The sequence below is a fragment of the Sminthopsis crassicaudata genome, chromosome 1 (genome assembly GCF_048593235.1).
Source record: "Sminthopsis crassicaudata isolate SCR6 chromosome 1, ASM4859323v1, whole genome shotgun sequence".
NCBI lineage: Eukaryota > Metazoa > Chordata > Mammalia > Dasyuromorphia > Dasyuridae > Sminthopsis > Sminthopsis crassicaudata.
Window position 1 is genome coordinate 399499733 of NC_133617.1, and position 17194 is coordinate 399516926.

The 17194-nt window shown below is 33.5% G+C and overlaps 1 protein-coding gene across 2 annotated transcripts in view; it reads left to right on the top strand.

Annotated features, from left to right (window-relative positions):
* Positions 1-5025, top strand: part of DNAJA3 (DnaJ heat shock protein family (Hsp40) member A3) — a 32492-nt gene extending 27467 nt beyond the window's left edge. Inside the window, exons 11-12 of one of the 2 annotated variants that reach the window (XM_074280009.1) lie at positions 2936-3052; positions 3708-4040. In XM_074280009.1, the coding sequence (XP_074136110.1) occupies positions 2936-3039 (104 nt within the window). In that variant the 3' untranslated portion in view covers positions 3040-3052; positions 3708-4040. Of the gene's footprint in view, positions 1-2935; positions 3053-3707 lie in introns of both variants that reach the window. The other variant, XM_074280010.1, reaches the window with a different exon arrangement.
* The last annotated feature ends 12169 nt before the right edge of the window (positions 5026-17194 follow it).

Below are 17194 nucleotides of genomic sequence, written 5' to 3' on the forward strand. Positions count from 1 at the left end.
TTCAATTAGTATCTTTTATTTCTCCAGTTAGGTATAAAAATAATTTTTAACATTGTGTTGTTAAAACTTAAAGAGTAAAAAAAAAAATTTAAAGAGTTTCAGATTCTCTCCCTTTCTACCACCATGCCCCTCATTGAGAAGGAAAGTAATTTGTTATAGGTTATTCAAACTATTAACTCAAAACATTTCCATAATAGTTATGTTATGAAAGAAAGCAGAAATTATCTTCTCATTTCATATTTGGGACCAGACTTCTCTTTTGTAAATTTGCAATATTCATTTTTTTTTTTAAATTTTGTGGTTAACCTTGAACTTAAGACATTGAAAAGAATATTTATGGTATCAAATGGTAGGCTTACCATTTATTTTAATTATAGGTATAAAAAAACTTGAACTAAAAATAATTTTCTATAGATTTATTTCTCATTTGTCCCACATTTTAATTCCTAACTTAGTTCAAAATGATTTAGAAGGAACAATGAACTCTGGATCAGTTCCTTTCACGTTTGGGGGGTCTGTTAGGCCAAAGAAAGTAAACTAACTATAATCTGAACCTGAATCCTCTTGATTCCAAATCCATAGTTTTTTTTCCTCTGCCACATTGTTCTCTGTACTTTAATTTGTGAGGCAATTTACATACTATTTCATTTGATCCTTAAAATAATACCTTGTTTTTCCAAAAATGCTGTTGTGAGCATGTGACTCTTAACAAAATCTACTTTTCCTTTGCCTAGAAAATAACATTAAAGACCTTTCAGTTTGACTTTTAAAACCCTTCACAACTTGGCCCTCATATAACTTTCCAAATTTATTATATATAATTTCTCTTCCTAAACTTTGTGGTTCAGCTACATGTGGTCCTCATGCCATCTGCTATCTCCATGTCTTTGATTTATCTGTGCATTGGTCTACCATGGACTCCCTCCTCACTTCTTTCTACCACTTAGAACCACTTTTCTCCTTTAAAATCTGATTGTCACCTTTTGTAGTTAGCATATCCTGATTCTTGTGTATGGGTTTTTTGTTTTGTTTTGTTTTGTTTTACAGATATACTTATATATATATATTTGTCTCCTTAAATAAAAGCTCCTTGAGGATAAAGACTTTTATTTTTGCTTTGTATCCCTTGTACCTTGCAGAGTGCTTGGTACATAATTTTTGTTTGTTCTTTGTTCTTGAAGAAGACCATGATATCTGGAAGGTAATGCCAGAATTATATTGGATTTAAGTGAGAAAGTGCTGTTCAAAGTCACCAGTCTCACTTTCTCCTGCAGAGTCTTCTGAATCCAGTGGCCAGATATAGAACAGGATGGGAGATGGCCCTGGATGCAGTGGGAGACCTTGGTCTTTAAAACATCTCAGTTTGACTGAGACAGTGCCTATTTACTGATTAAGGCCAGGCAAGAAATGATGTAAAGAATGGCCTCTTCTACCCAGTCCAAAAAATCCAGTCAATTTGGGAGGGGAAGATCCTTTGGGTTTCTGACCAAAAACAGATCATTTGCTACTATTTACATTCATGCTGGGGCCTACTGTTGGCCAGTCAGTGGGAGCCACAACCAGAGAGTCACTTTTTTATATGAGGTAGGCAAAGAAAGATATAGTGAAGGAAAGTTTTTTGAATTGTGAGATATGGGGGAGAAGAGAAGAAGAATCTCTTGGTAAAGAGCTCAACTTTTTTTGTGAGTTATGAGATAAATCTTCTGCTGGGAAGGTAAGGGATAGGAGTAAACAAGTGTAAAAGATTGCTTTGCTGCAATGTGAGCTCAGTTTACGTATTTGTAGTGAAACTAATTGGCATGCTTTTATCAATTTTCTCTGACTATTCACCAGCACATGAATGGGAGCAGATGTGACAGATAATGAAAATAACTCATGATTGAGATATATTTATCAAGGCATAATTGGCAATAGGACAAATAGGCAAGGCACTCCAATGTAGAGCACGATATGGAGTTAACTGATTCAGGGGTTCAGATAGGAAAAAGTGAAGAGTCTTGCCATTTTAGGTGGAGCTGGGAGAGAGCTGAGAGAGGTGGAGGGATTAGAAGTTATAATAAGGTATAGGTTGCAAAGCCAAAAGAAAGTTGGATTTCTGATCCATAAAATGGGAGTGATACTAGAATTATCTATCTTAAAACTGCTATGATTTAAAAAAAACTTTTTTTTTCTTTTTTTGAAGTACTGTATAATATGCTTCAGATACTGTGATTTTATGGCACTTCCTCTTTTGATGCAACCCTCTTTGACTTAATAGATAGCTTTTAAAAGTTTTTAGGACCAAAAAATTCATTTTGTATCTAGTATGGTGATGAAATTTAGAGCTTAACATGGATACTCTTCAGATCATAGATAAATCCAGTTTATCAGAGGACTTGTTACTTAGCACCTTTTCAGCTTAGTAGAATCTGTCATCTTATGCTCTCTATAGATAACCTCATTGATATTGGTCAGTTCTACATATTGAAATGAGTTATTGGAAAAAGATTTTACCGAAGGATAGTGCTATATAAGAGAATTGTCTTTACACCCAAGACACTAAATATGTAGTTGAATTTCTGGTTAGTTGAAGCATGTCATAACAAAGTCATTCTTATCTTAGGTAATGTTTATTTTCAATGTCAGAGATAACCTGGCATTTTTCCTCTATTTTTTTCATCTCTCCATTCTGCTAAATAATCATGAACCTATATCTACCAAAAACAGATTCCAGTGCATTAAAGTTTTTATCCATGTTGTACTTAGGTTAATCCTTTATAATATCAGCTCTTTTGTCTTTTGCTCTCCCAAGAATGAACTGTTTCTTTCTCCTTGGGATGGTACTTGAGATAACTCTACCAACTTGATTTCCCAGGCTAATACTGTTATCTGTGGTGTATGGTACAACACATTGTATGTGCCCTTTACCACAGCTTTTTTTGCTGTTTGTATCCAGGTGGCAGCACCATGGATAGTTCTGCCAGAGGCAGAGCTAGGCCTGAGTCTGGGGAGAACAAGAAGGGATTCCTTTCCAAACTTAAGAAAATGTTTAGTTCCTGATATCCCAGGCGAGGTAGGAAACTTCTTGAGGTATTTCTTCCCTACCCCTTCTTCCTTTTAATAGTTGTTCTTTTCTCTCACTTTAACTTGGCCTCAGGCCTCTCAGGCACTTGAAATTTTATTTGCACTATTGTTATAACAGTAGCAAAAGCCATATTACACTGCTGAGTGGTTCCTTTGTGATTGCCATATGTCAGCAGATTGCTTTGTGTTCATATTACACTTCATTAACGAGTTTTTGGCAAACCATTTTCAAACCAGTACTACTACTGTTATCTAATTCTTCATAACAGATACTCTCTCCATTCTATAGTTAAGGAAACTGAATTGCCCAGGGTCACAGAGTGAATCAATGGCAGAACTTGGTTTAGAACTCAAGACTTCTAACCTCTTGACTGTCTTTAGCTCACTGATCCCGAGAACTGTTAGTAATCCTAGGGTTTTGCAAATCCATTGGAGCCTTTACTATGCTTATTATGTCTTACCCAATCCCTACACCTGTTCTGGGTCTTTTGGGGTCTGTCCCATTTGGAGAATAAATGTCCTGCTCCTCTGATCCTGCATGTCATCTGGCAAGTGTTTAGTAAATTTTACCCACAGGAGAATTTTCTGTCATTTTGAAATTAAGCCAAGTGGAATGTTATTATTAATTTTCTTCTTTCATGCAGGCAAACGGTCCACTGGAAGCTAGAATAGAGGAAGTCGCAGGGACACATCATTTTGTCTGTTGGACTGGAAAATGAAAGAACTCCAGATCAATAGCACAGCAGCTGCATGCAGAGGCTCTCTGACATACTTCAGCAACAGTAAAATCATGTGACAAATTTCCCCGTAGAATAGGGTTGCCAATGGATGGACTTTTCATTAAGATATGCCTTAATTCTAAGATAGACCTTGATATCTTAACAGATGATGCAGATTTCCTGTCCATGGGAAGGTAACCCAAATTCTTCTGATTCTGCATATAGTAGAACAATTACATACTTCTTATGGAGCCAAAATTTTAATTTGGAATTGGATGTGGTGGGAATTGTAGCTATGAAACTTAAAAAAAAACAAAAACAAAAACAACAGAAAAAACAGAAAAAAGAAAAGGAAAAAACACAATGTCTGCCCACAGCTTAAAATGAAGCCTTAAGCTGCATAGGGCTGTGAACTAATTAACTTTTCACTTAGCAAGTATCCTGAGGAATTGCCCAAGTGAATCCGTCCCTATAGACTCACTTTATTAGGAGCCTATACTTAGCTTGCCTTTGGCAGTGTCCTTTTATTTCTAAAAGGGTATGTCAAGAGCTGTTCAGTTTCTCCCTTCATCACAACCACTTCTGTGTGTCATTGTTTTCAGAATCCCAGGAGTACAATTCATCTTGTAAAGTAAGCACTTTGATAAAGTGATGAAGATATCTAATGATCTGAAAAGATTAAGAAGAGGTCAGGAGTTATGGGTTAAATTTATTGACTACAAGACATAATTATCATTATAGAGTTATCCTTACAAAGGGTAACCTGTCATCCCTTCCACTTCAGTTTTTTCATTTAAAGCCAGATTTCAAGCCCACATAAATGCCCTTGTTTGTACCAAGTCCCATGTCCCCTAAGTGGTTAGAGTTCAGCTGCTCCACTCAAACTGAACTCTTGCCACCCATGGTTCTTGCATTACTGTCCTTACTTTGTTGGCATCATCAGAAAAGTATCTTTAAATTATTTGACTCTTAAAAATCATTGTCTCTTCATGTACAAGTGTTTCGTTTGGTTTTTTTAAAATAGTAACTCTAACAAGTTTCAGGTTTTTAAGTTAAACTATAGCAAAGTATACTGTTTCCATAGTAGCCACAGCTTTATTTAAATATTGTGGCTTCTAAGTGTTAAAAAGAAATACTTATGCTAAAAGTCAGGCAAGTTAATGAAGAATGTTTCTGAATGGTTCCACTTTATTTCATTTTTAATTTGCTTCAAATAAAGCCACTATTAATGTCTAATTTAAAACATGTAAAGTGATTCTGTATCAATGTAAATAAGATTATCTGCTGCAAAAAGATACTTGAAAACCTCATGTGTGGTCTTTTTTTTTTTTTTTTTTTAAACAGTTTTCTATAAAAAGAATTTTATAAATTCTTTTGTTTCCTGAGAAAATAGAGAGTCCCTGGATGATATAATAGCTCATATTTATGTAGTTTTTTAGCTTAATTCATTTTTCTTTTTCAAAAAATTTCATTTTATTTGTTTTGGCATTGATTTTTTTTTTTTTTTTTTTTTTTTTAATTTTGAATTTTGAATTCTCTCTTTTCCTTCAGCTCCTCCCTTACTGATTAAGAAGACAAGTAATATGATAGCAAGTATACATTTACATTGAGGATTGTTTTTTGTTTTTTGTTTTGTTTGTTTTTGAGGTATTTGGGTTTAAATGATTTGCCCAGGATAACATTAGTGTCAAGTATTTGAAGCTGGATTTGAACTCAGGTTCTTCTGATTCTTGAGCCAGTGCTCTATCCACTGCACCACTTAATTACATTAAGTTTTAATGTTTGCAGAGTTCTTTACATTCTCTCTTGACCCTCAGTTTTGTGAGGATGGCTATTACAATCTTAATTCCATTTTAAAAGACAATTTGCTCAGATTAAGAGATTTGCCCTCATTCGGTGTTAGCAAATAAAGATAGGATTCAAATCTAGATCTGGCTTGTGCCTAAATCTAAGAATCTTGCTCTGATTTTGCAGGATGAATTTGAGAATATCATATAGCTAAGATAAGTCTCTGCAAATCTGCTAATAGAAATATTGGACTTCAGATTTGGCTGGCTGCTGCAATCTAAGAGTTTAAGAGCATTATCTGAGGAATTTTCTCAAAGAACAATTATAGAAGAACATCAACTATTGCGCAAAATTACTTTTATATATAAAATTTGTGTTCATTTTATCATAATTTTTACATATATCTGACCATATGTGTCCCTTCTGACCTTATCTGTGTTCTTGTTCACAAACTCTAATCAGGAGCAATTAATGCGATACTGTCTACCTACCCAAAAATATCTTTCATATCCTTCCTTGATCCCCAGAATCTTGTCTCCTTGCCTTGAATCTCTCCTCTTGCAATCCTTAAAGATAATGCATTAATATTCCTAAAACAAAGGCCTGACCCTGTCCTCTGCTCACAATATTCATTGGTTTCCTAATATCTCTCTGGTAAAATATTATTTGTTTGGCATTTAAAAAGTCTTTCACAGTCTGCTTCTATCCTATTTTCTGCACTAAACCCATATGGGAAAACTTTTCTCTTCCTTATCCCAGTGTTTTATCTCCCATCCCATTTCCTTTTGCAGGCTATCTTGAAGTTTTCTTCCTCACCTCTGCCTCTTGGAATCTTGTTGCTCCTGTCTAGGCTCAGCTCAAGGGACACCACATATAAGAAGCTTTCCCCTATTTCTCCATCAGCTAGTCCCTTCCCAAAATCACTTTGTATTTGTACAAACATTTAAATGAGTCTATGATCTCACTAAATGGCATTTTTTCCAGCATCTCCAGAAGAACTTTCTATTTGTCTGTGTGATTATCATCAGGATTCCCTTAAAAGTTTTCACAGGGAATCTACCAAAGGTTTTGGAATCATTCTTACTTTCTCCTGACATTCGTAGAATGGTAGTTGAGCATGTAGACTAATATTCTAAATCTCTGACCAGATTATATTTTGCAGTCATATATGATGATTTTTAATCCAATTCTTGTTTTGTCTTATACTGCAGTATACTTACATCCAACATGTAATATAATACCTCTGTGGTACTCATATTTAATTCTATGAGGCTAGTATCCCATTTCATGTCATATAACAACTTGTTAAAATATTGATATTTTTTAAATGGGCCTTTGTTTCTGGGAGAAGTTTGAAATCCCTTAAAAGAGCTTTGTAATTTCCTAAAGATGATTTAACCTTCTCTCCTCAACCTGTTGAATTCTGTCCAGTTGGATTGCCTGCCCAAGGTAAGTATGCTGATAAATTGCTTCTATAAATTGTCATAATATATAGTTATAATATAACTATATACCATATTCTGAGTAACTGAGATTTTTCATTCATTTCATATGCATATTGCTAAGCCAAACTATTTTTGAATGCCATGGAATTCTTGGAGGATTTGCAATGATACAACACTTGATAAAACCAACATAGTATCATTTATGAACAGAACATTTGGAATACCCTATCATCCATTAGAGAATCCCTCTTAAAATGTACCCTTTGTGCTATATCCTCCACTATGATCATGGAAAATACTGTTTTACCTTTCTGTGTCTAATTTTTTGCCTGATATTTGTGATCAGAGGATCATCAAACAAAATATCGCATATCTTTTTTAAAATCTTGAATAATTTTCATGTATGAATATGAGATATTGTTAGACAAGAGCCTTTAAGATTGTTTTGCTATATGAATTAGTGCTTTTAAAACAATAAACACAGTGGGCTCTTGTTCTATCTTTAAATCAGTTGTTAGTAAAGATGTGATTTACTGTAGGAATGCTTTTTTTTTTTTTTTTTAAACCCAAATAGTCCTGGGAACATCCAGTTGTTGGTGGTTTTTTTTTTTTTTTTTGTTTTTTTTTGTTTTTTTTTTTATAGCTTTTTATTTACAAGATATATGCATGGATACTTTTTCAGCATTGACACTTGCAAAACCTTTTGTTCCAATTTTCCCCCTCCTTCCCCCCACTCCCTCCCCCAGATGGCAGGTGGACCAATACATGTTAAATATGTTAAAGTATATGTTAAATACAATATTTGTATACATATCTGTACAGTTATTTTGCTGCACAAGAAGAATTGGACTTTGAAATAGTGTACAATTAACCTGTGAAGGAAATCAAAAATGCAGGCAGACAAAAATAGAGGGATTGGGAATTCTATGTAGTGGTTCACATGTAGAATGCTTCTTAAAAGCCTGCTATTTCCTACCAATACCCTCATCAAGAATACTCTCCCATATTCTTTAACACTTTTTATAGATGAGTTAAATAGGTATGTAAATCAAAGGTTGTTAATATTTTCTCAGTAACCTTTATTTGGCATTAATAAAGACTTGACAGATTTTTTCCATATCTTTGTTTTCTTTGAACTCTGCTTCAGATACCTTGTATTTCAATCCTTTAGGTTGCCCTCAGAGCTGTGATTTCCTTGAAAACAGATTTCTTCTATTTTCACATGTTCCAATCCAGCCATTTTCCCATTGTTCTATATTAATTAGTACTTCTGGGATTGTGATATAGGAATCCAATTCTAATGGATATGCTGCTCTTGATGGTGAAAAAGTTTGTTATAAAAATATATGTGTAAATATTTTCCACTTTTCTTCTGTTATTCTTCCATTTTCATTTTTAAGTGATCTCAAGATGACAATAAAATTGGGTCTCTTACCAAGTTTTAACTAGATTTATTTTATACTGCTCTGTTTTATGAAGCAGTGCTTCTCATCTTCCATCAATCTTTTAAAAAATCTTTCATTCTTATTCACAAGATTTTGCAAACAAGTTTGTATTCTAAACTAGTGTTGCTATTTGGCAAATAAGTGCCAAGTATGTCTGTATTCTAAAAAGGTCATAAATAAAGGGAAATGTACAAAAATATTTCTAGTACCTCTTTATGTAGTGGCAAAGAATTGGAAATTGAGAGGATGGCTCAATTGAGAATGGCTGAACAAGTTGTATATATGAATATAATGAAATACTACTGTCCTATAAAAAATGTTGTGACCAGGCTGATCTCAGAAAAACATGAGAAGAAGACTTAGGTAAATTGAGGCTGAATGAAATGAACAGAACCTGGAAAACATTGTATACAGTAACAGCAACGTGGTGTGATAATCAGCAATGCAGTGATCTGGGACGATTCTGAAAGACTCATAATGGAAAATGCATTCACATTCAGAGGAAGAACTATGTCGCCTGAATGCAGATTGAAGCATACTTATTTTTAGTGAATTTTCTCTTTTTCTGAGTTTTTTTCTCCTACAACATGACTAATGTGGAAATATGTTTAACATGATTGCACATGTATAAATAACTTTGTCAGATTGGGGAAAGGAGAAAAATGTGGAACTCAAATTTTTATAAAAATGAATATTGAAAACAATCATTACATATAATTGGGAAAAAATAAAATATTATTTGCAAAAAAAACAAAACAAAGAACCAAGATGTGAATGCCTTGAGAGCAGAGACTGGCATGTTTTTCTTTTTATATCCCCCAGCATTTCATAGCACTGCTCTTATTAAATGCTTCATTCATTCACATCCTGATCTCTCCCATTTTTCTAAACTTTACACTTTACTCAACTCCATGAACTTCACAATCTAGCCATGTGGATCTGCTTGGCATTCCTTGTCCATGATATTCTTCCTCCTATCTCTCCTGCCTTTGTATTGGCTGATTTCTAAACCTACACTGTTCACCCATGTCAATTTTTATATTCCTTCCATTTCTTCCCTACCTTCCTTTGGAACTTGTCATCTCTCACCTTCCTTAGGAGACCTTTTCTTATACCTACTCACCACTCCCGCCTGCTGCCACTTTTTCTGAAATCTTCCATTTATCTTGTGCATACTTGGTTATTTATATAATATCTTCCATACTAATGAGCTCCTTCAATTGAGGGACTACTTTTGCCTTTGTATCGGCCGTTAGCACAGTACTTGACTTATTGACTATAGTAGTAATAATTGCTAGCACTTAAAGAGTACCTGCTATATGCAGAGGAACTGTGCTGAATGCTTTGCAGCATCATTTGATCTTCATTACAATCCTGGGAGGTAGGTGTTATTTTTATTTTACAGGTGAGAAAACAAGCAAAGGTTAAGTGAGTTTTTTCAGGGTGTATACAGTTAACTGTCTGAGACTTAAGTCTTTGAACTTCAGGTTGAATTCAGATCTTTTAGACTTCAGGCTAAGCCCTCTATCCACTGTGCTTCTTGCTCCCAATTTCCTTTGTTTTATCTGTGTTCCATTTTTCATAAATAATTTCAAATAGATCAGGATTAGGTTATTTTAGTTTGATACCATATCTTTTGTCATTTTTGTTCTAACTTTGAGCTGTTTAGATCTTTGCCTTAACAACTCAGAGGTTTGACTGTAGATAGATTGCTGATTCGGGAATGACTTCCATATTTGTAATTAGTCATTTTCTATCAAAATACAATTTTTAGGTGATTTTACTTGGTGTTCATATTTATATATTTACTGATTCTTTTCTTGAATAAATTAATAATGGCTTAGGTATGATACTTTTGTGTTATCTATAGGTCTTTGGATTTTCTCATTCTTATTTCTCTTAGTATCCTCACCTATTCCCACTCTTAAAATGAAATTACCAAGTTTCAGAATACATGTTGATTTAATTCAGAGGATTCTATCCAATTTTTCATTGATTTCTTTACCTCTGCACTGGGTGTTGGCACGTAAGCTGTAATTATATTCATAGTAGCCTTTTTTGAAAATATTTGTCAAGAGCAGGACAACCTAAAATAATCATATTCCATGGAATAGTGTTTAATTACCTTTGGGAACATGGCATATGGCATATAATCAGTTTGGGTAATAGTTTCACCTCTTGGTGACCATAAGGTATTGTTTTTAATTTTTTCCAAGGTCTCAATTTGCTCATCTAAAAGTGAAGGTTGGACCAGTAGCTTCCAGAATCACAGGGTTAAAATTCTCTGGTTCATATGCATTAACAACATGAAATGTGAAAAATCAGACTACAGAAATTAGAGCATCAACATTGAGAAGTATCCCATCAATGTCTACAGAGTCTAGAGGAAAGGGGGATAAGTTGTGATAGATGTATTTGTTTGAAGATGTCATTGTATAAATTGAATCCACTGGACTGTATCAGTGGGAATTACATCTCAAAAAAAAAAAAAAAAAATGGACTGGAAGAGTAAAACAGATGAATATTTTACCCCAATACAGTTGGGGCAAATAGTTGGTTTAGCTAACATGTTGTTTCAGTTCCTTATTAATATAATCTTGGACTGGTGGTCTAGATGGACAATTAGTGAACTCAAAATTGAATAGAGGAAGAGATTTTGATTGAGATTTCATAACTCTTGAGTGTGTTGGTGGCAGGGTGGAGTAGCACTGATTGGTATACGAAACTCATTGGGGAATTGTATAAACATATCATACATATCTGCGACTGTATTAGACATACAAAGTTCTTTTAGGTCCTAAGGTAAAGCACAAAGTACTTCACTTTTTTTCTCTTGCAAAATTTGTCTCTTGTTTTCACATAGCTCTTATGTCCAAATATAGTTTTCCTACAGCTACCCCTTCTACTAAAAAATGGCCAAAAAAAAAAAAAAAGGGAGAGGAGGATGAAGAAGGCAAATTTGCCCAAAAGAGTACCTTCAGTGTTCATGAAGTTGATGAAATATTGAGAGGGATGCAATGAGACCAGAACCTAGTAGTAGTGATTTAAAAGAAATCAAATCAAGAATTCCAGTAGATTTTGGATGGAAAGAACCATCCACATCCAGAGAAAGAATTATGGAGACTGAATATGGATTGAAGCATAGTATTTTCACCTTTTTTTGTTTTTTTTTTTTCATTCTTGTGGTTTTCAACTCTTTCCAATTTTTTTTTCATATGGACATATGTTAAAAAATGGTTGAACTTGTGTGATATGTATTAGAGTGTTTTCTGTCTTAGGGAGGGAAGAGGTAAGAGGGAGGTAGAAAAAAAAATTGGAACTCAAAACCTTACAAAAATCAATGTTGTTTGAAACGATTCAAAGCAATTCCAATAGACTTGATGGAAAGAGCCACCCATGTCCAGAGAGAACTATGAAGACCGAATGTGCATCAAAGTATAGTCTTTTCTTTTCTTTTAATTAAAGCTTTTTATTTTCTTTTTTTAAAAATTAATTTTATAATTATAACTTTTTTTTTGACAGTACATATGCATGGGTAATTTTTTACATTACCCCTTGCACTCACTTCTGTTCCGAATTTTCCCCTCCTTTCCTCCACCCCCTCCCCTAGATGGCAGGCAGTCCCATACATGTTAAATATGTTATAGTATATCCTAGATACAATATATTTGTGCAGAACTGAATTTTTTGTTGCACAGGAAGAATTGGATTCAAAAGGTAAAAATAACCTGGGAAGAAAAAAGTGCAAACAGTTTAAACTCATTTCCCAGTGTTCCTTTTCTGGGTGTAGCTGATTCTGTCCATCATTGATCAATTGGAACTGAATTAGATCATCTCTCGGTTGAAGATAATCCACTTCCATCAGAATATATCCTTATAAGTTATCATCGTTGAAGTGTATAATGATCTCCTGGTTCTGCTCATTTCACTCAGCATCAGTTCGTGTAAGTCTCTCCAAGCTTCTCTGTATTCATCCTGTTGGTCATTTCTTACAGAACAATAATATTCCATAACATTCATATACCATAATTTACCCAACCATTCATTCTCCAATTGATGGGCATCCATTCATTTTCCAGTTTCTGGCCACTACAAAAAGGGCTGCCACAAACATTTTGGTACATACGGGTCCTTTTTTCCCTTCTTTAGTATTTCTTTGGGATATAAAAGCTTTTTATTTTCAAAACATATGCATGGATAATTTTTCAGCATTCACCATTACAATACCTTGTGTTCCAGATTTTCCCCTTCTCCACACTTCCTTCCTTAGATGGTAAGCAATTCAATATATGTTAAAAATATATGTAAAATCCAATATCAATATACATATTTATATAGTAATCTTGCTACACAAGAAAAATCAGATTAACAAGGGGGAAAAAAAAAGGAAAACTAAAATGCAACAAGAATGAAAATGTTATGTTGTGATCCACACTCAGTTCCCACATTTCTCTCTCAGGGTATATATAAATGGCTCTCTCCATCACAAGATCTTTGGAAGTGGCCTCAATCATCTCATTATTGAAGAGAGCCGTATCCATGAGAATTGATCATCGTATAATCTCGTTGCTGTGTAAGATGATCTGATTCTGCTTGTGTCACTCAGCATCAGTTCATGTAAGTCTATCCAGGCCTCTCTCTGTTGGTCATTTCTTACAGAACAATATTATTCCAAAGCATTCATATACCATAACTTATTCAGCCATTCTCCAATTGATGGGCATCCATTCAGTTTCTAGTTTCTTGCCACTACAGAAAGGGCTGCCACAAACATTTTTACACTAATGGGTCTTTCCCCTCTAATATCTCATTGAGATATAAGCCCAGTAAAAATTCTGCTGGCATTATATTTACCATTTTGATAACTTTTTGAGTATAGTTCCAAAATGTTCTCCAGAATGGCTGGATCTGTTCATAGTTTCACCAACAATGTATCAGTGTCCCAGTTTTCCCATATCCCCTCCAACATTTGTCATCTTTTCCTATCATCTTGGCCAATTTGAGAATTGTGTACTGATATCTCAGAGTTGTGCTAATTAAAGCATAGTATTTTCATTTTTTTTTTTTGGTTGTTTTTTTTCCCCTCATTTTTTTCTTTCACCTTTTGATCTGATTTTTCTTGCACAATATGAATATGGAGATATGTATAGAAGAATCACACATGTTCAACCTATACTAGATTGCTTGCTGTTTATGTGAGAAAGCAGGAAGGAAAAAAAAAATTTGGAATACAAGGTTTTGCAAATGTGAATGTTGAAAACTACGTTTGCATATATGTGAAAAATAAAAAAGCCATTAAAATAAAAAAATAAAAGAGCATTGAAAATCATCTTTACATATAATTGGAAAAATAATATACCATTAAAATATATTTTTAAATCAGGTCAAGTAACTCTTACAAAGGCAATTGAGTTATCAATTGCTATCTTTTAATCATTTTGCCTTAAAGATTATTTCTGCCTTCAGAAATCCTTTTCAAATTTGTCTTTTCTCAGCTTATGGTTCAAATCACTATCTCTAGTTCTCAATTTCCACATGTAGGAAATGAAGATTTTGGTCTCAAAACTGTTTTGGTTACAATATAGTATTCTTTTCCATGAAGAATCAAGATGTACTGAATATGTACTCTTCAGAGATTCAGAGACCTAAATTTGCAAATTGAAAATCTGATGTATTTTGATGTTCCCAATTTATATGTAAAAGGCTTTTTTTTTTTTAAACAAAAATAGCAAAAATGAGCTAGAGATTTAAAGTTCACACAGCACTTCATATATATTAACTTATTTGATCCTCACAGCAACTCTTTGTAGGAGGTCCTACAATTTTTCCCATTTTATAGATGAGAAAATTGAAGCACAAAGAGGTTATGATCTATCCAGGATCACGGAGGTTAGAATTTAGCTTTTTCTTATTCCAAATACTGTACTCAATTCCCTTTCTCTTGTACCACTTAGTTGTTATTTTGTGAATACTATGTTTACTATATTATCTATGATAGGTAAGTGAAATTTATGTTGAACAAAATTATAAATTTTCTTTATGACTTTAATTTGTATTTTTTTTTAATTTAAAAACTTTTCTTATAATTCAGTCTGTATTCAAACACCATCAGTTCTTTCTCTGGGAAAGTATAGCTTTTCTCTGGGAAAGTATAGCTATATCCAAGAGGTGTCTTGGATTAGTGTATTGCTGAGAATAGTTAACTCAGTCCATAGCTGATCATCTTATGTTATTGCTGTTAATTTGTCCATAGTACCTTTTACTTTGCATTAGCCTCATATAAGGTTTTTCTGAGCCCATTCTGCTCATCATTTCTTATAGCCCAATAGTATTCCATCAGAATCACATACCACAATTTGTTCAGATATAGTTCCAAATTGCTCTACAGAATGACTGAATCAGTTCACAACTCTACCACAACAAGGCATTCATGTCTCGTTTTTCCCACATCCTCTCCACTATTCAAGATTTTCCTTTTCTGACATATTAACCAATCTAATGGGTGTAAAGTAGTACATTGGATTATTTTGATTTATATTTCTCCAATCAATAGCTGGAACATTTTTTCATGTGGCTATAACTTTGAAACATCTGAAAACTTATATTATTTTAATCATTCTCAATTGGGGAATGGCTCTTGCCTATATCAGAAGATTGGTTCAAAATTTTTTTCACATTTAACTGTGACTATTTCCTTTCATCCTATTTCCTCCTCCTTCCAAATTTATGTAGATCTTGTGAATCTAACCTGTTCCATATTGATCTCTTTATTTCTTAACTACAGCCATTCTACAAAATGATCTTTTTGATTACCACGGCAATAAATATGTAGATTAATTTAGTAATATTTATGAGTATGGCCAATATGAACATTTAATTCCTTTCCAATTATTTATCTTCCTTTATTTCCATAAAAAGTACTTTGATGTAATCCCATTTTCTGCAGGTCAGGGACTTTTCCCAGGTCTTCCTACTCCTTATCCCTTCCCCCAAGAAGGGATTTGCACTATATATATTTTTTGCATGCTGTTTGTATGCCGTCTTCTCCTCTAGAATGTAAGCCACTTGAGGATAAGGACTTTGTTTTAGCCTTTCTTCATATACTCAGCCCTTAAGACAGTGTTAGATTTTGCCAGTACTCACTGGCAGACTCTTGTGAATTTTTATTACACCCAAATTGGCCATCTTGCTAGCCCCTTCACATCATGTTGCATCCACCAGCCCTTTGCATTTACACAGGCTATCCCCATGCTTTGAATATTCTGTTTCACCAGGGCTTCTACAAGACTTTAGCTCTCTTGGAATCAGTTCAAGGGCCTCCTTTTTAAGATTTTCTCAAATGCTTCCATTTTATTGCTTCCCTCCTTCCAATCATGTTGAATTTGTTTATTTCCTATTTATATAGATTTGTACACTGCATCATTTGTATGTGCATATATATATATATATGTATACACATGCATTTGTGTATATGTATGTATGTGAAATGGAATTAAATATCTACATATGTTGATTAGAGTTAAACATAATTTTATCAAGATTATTGATATATGGATATGTTAATTACAAATTAAATACTTATGTCTTGTTTTAAAAAAAAAGAATATTTTGAAGTTATAATTCCTGTATGTCTTTAATTCCTAGACATTTTATATATTTTCTAGTTATTCTTTTGAATGGAACTCCTTTTCCTATCTGCTGAATTTTGTTAATGATATACAGAAAAACTGATAGTTATATTGGTAACCATCTACTTTATATATTTCTTCATCAGAATTGGGTTTGTTTTTTTTTTTAATTTTCAGAATTCCATTCATCAGAACTTCACATCTTTCCTTAGGTATATTTCTATAGATTCTTAGATCATAGGATCATATTTATATCTTCTCTAAACTTCTTGAAATCTCTCTTTAAATTTAGGGGATAGATTATACTATGCCCACCTTTATTCTCATTTATTCTTTAACAAAAAATTAAGAGGAAAGGCACCTTTCTCACAAAGTTTCCATTATTTTCAGTCCAACAAGCAGTTCTCTCTCTTGGTGAGAATATAATAAGATATATTAGCTGTTCCCTTCATTGTTTCTCTAACCTTTTGAAGAGTAAAATTAATTCAAATTAATTCAAGAACACCTTAGCTACTCTGCTTGACAGTGAATGAGCACCATCAAATACTGAATAATCCAGAATATCCTGTCTTCATGCCCGACTAGTGATTTGTTTTCCAAACCCTTCATCTATTTTTTCCAAGTAATATTTAGCATATTCATGACATCATTTATTCCTACCTCAATTGACTACTTAAATGCTCTCTATTTCCTATTAGATTCCTAGAATTTCCTACCTATTTTTTTTTTTAATTCTGAACTTTAATATGGGAACAATATAAGCAACTTCATGTACACAGCTGGTGGTGCAATGGATAGAGTATTAGGCTGCAATGGATAAGAATACTGGGCTTGAAATCAGGAAGGTTCATCTTCCTGAGTTCAGATCTAGCCACAAGACATTTACTAGCTGTATGATACTGCCAAGTCATTTAACCTAGTTTGCCTCAGTTATTAATTTGTAAAATGAGCTGGAAAAAAATGGCAAACCACAATATAGAAATATTGTCAAGAAAATCCCAAATGGGATGATGGAGAGTCAGGTACAACTGAATGAATGAACACCTTCACCACAAAACTTCAGATTTCTACTATGTACAGCTTTTCCTTTTTAAAACATACCAGTT